Below are 1,951 nucleotides of genomic sequence, written 5' to 3'. Positions count from 1 at the left end.
TTTTTTTTTTTTTTGGATAATTTGATTGACAAGTGGATGGAAACTTAGCGAATGAGTCTTTAAAGGTGTATTGCTGTGAACAGCTATGAAGAATTACAGCCAATTGTGGACATTACACTGCAGTTTTTACGTGTGTCAATTCATTTTCATATCTATGGTGCCAAACAAAAACAGTAGCGGGGTGTTAACATTACCTTGGCCCAGCAGACCGGGACACCGAGGAGCCTCCCTCAGGTTGGGGGAGCGTCACTATGTCGTCATCGGCTCCATCCTCAAAGAAACTGGCGAGTGCAAGCTGGGAGGAGGCGAAATAATGTCACAAAGAAATCCTGTCAGACAGCTTATCGACCGCAACTAACTGTCTAACAAGTGTCGTGGGTTACTGATGACTTTTTAAGACATCTCAGCTCAGAGCTAGATAACTCGACTCCGTCCACACCTGAGGTTGCTGTGTCTTTTCGTCTGAAATCCTTATTGACACCAGAGTATACCAGCTGTTAGATGTATTGTCTCTTTCTCTATTGACGTACAACAGTGGACACGCTTGGCGAGTGAGACAACAGACAACACAACAGTCATTCAGTTTCATTTTATTTCTGTGGGTCTCCAAATGGAGAGCTGATAGGCGTGCGTACATTTTCCCAACTAAAAACTTTAACGGGGCAACTGATACTGCAGCTTCAGAAGCTAACCAATGGTCTTTACAAGGTTAGCTAACTAACATCAATTTAACGTTGACGTTAACTTGTTACAGGCTATCGCTAGCTAGCACGGCTCAATGGACTCACGACAGACTAGCTAGCGTAACGTTAATGGCAACCTGCTTTGTGACGAGACATCCGGAATGGACCTTTTGGTAACAGTGGCTGTACACGATAACTAGCTGTAAACAGCCGTGTTGTTTGGGGACAGAGAGTGGTCAGGCCATTGTCATAGGGTGACTTGCACAAATTACCGGCAACACAGGCTAACGTTAGCCCGTGAGCTATTCGTCAAACACATGTCATGTCACCGCTGTTTCCTTTTCTTTTCCCATCGGGCTGTACACCGCGACTCAACGTAAAAACGCAGAAAAGACGTACCTGCAAATTCCAGCCGGCGGACTCCAGGAAAAACCGGGCCCTCTCTTCATCCACATCAGTAACAGCGACGAACTCCCTCACAGACTCCTCTTGGCTCGCCATTTTGATTTGCTCCTTCAGCGACTCGTCCGCCTCCACCTGGGGAAACAAGCAGCAGATGTTGGTTCCTATCTGGTTCCAAACCGACGACTTCAACGACAGAGACAAGACATTCTTCTTTGAATGAAATAAACAGACTAACTTTCCGTTTAAAATGCGTGTATTATTTAGGCTTATGCGGGACTGTATTTAATCTTAATGCTCTACAGTCAGTTTCATTTTGATTTGTTTTCATTCACATCCCACTTTGTACCGTGCTGTACTCCTTAGTGCTAACATTGTTTTGACCACTAGGTGGCAATGTATCCACAGGTTACACAAAACTACAGTAGCCTAGCTAAGGAACATTGTCTGCATCTATGGTTTGGAACAAAGGTCCTAAGTATTGAGCAAGGGATCGTAGAGGAAGATGTGCCTGGGGGCATAGGACTACATAAGACTTACTTTTCTGTATGTTTTGTGGGTGTACATGTTTTACACAAGGAATGCACCTTTGCTTGGGTTATTGTCCAGTGTATAATGGCTAATATTGTTGAAGCTGCTAATCCACTAAAAAATTAAAAATTAAAAACTACTTTGTTTGTTTTATTATCTACTTTTACTATCTACCTAGTCCGTTTTTCTCTAATGATTTCTAGATCCTTTTTCATTGAGTCTGAGGCTGCTTATAGACATTACCATGGTTTTATCTCATCTCATCTCATTAATCGGATCCAATACAATCGCATTAAGATGTGACACCTCAGTGTAAATCCACAGAGCTTCTTAAA

At 43.0% G+C, this 1,951-nt stretch overlaps 1 protein-coding gene across 1 annotated transcript in view; it reads right to left on the bottom strand.

Moving 5' to 3' along the window:
• Nucleotides 1-1,354, bottom strand: part of nsfl1c (NSFL1 (p97) cofactor (p47)) — a 9,676-nt gene extending 8,322 nt beyond the window's left edge. The window contains exons 1-2 of the mRNA XM_032521056.1: nt 1,083-1,354; nt 195-295 (exon numbers count right to left, since the gene is read on the bottom strand). Coding sequence (XP_032376947.1) covers nt 195-295; nt 1,083-1,184 — 203 coding nt within the window. The 5' untranslated portion in view covers nt 1,185-1,354. The remainder of the gene's footprint in view (nt 1-194; nt 296-1,082) is intronic.
• Nucleotides 1,355-1,951: the final 597 nt, after the last annotated feature.

This window comes from Etheostoma spectabile, chromosome 7 (genome assembly GCF_008692095.1).
Source record: "Etheostoma spectabile isolate EspeVRDwgs_2016 chromosome 7, UIUC_Espe_1.0, whole genome shotgun sequence".
NCBI classification, from domain to species: domain Eukaryota; kingdom Metazoa; phylum Chordata; class Actinopteri; order Perciformes; family Percidae; genus Etheostoma; species Etheostoma spectabile.
The sequence above is the reverse complement of the archived record's forward strand: the minus strand, read 5'-3'. Positions and strand labels throughout refer to the sequence as shown.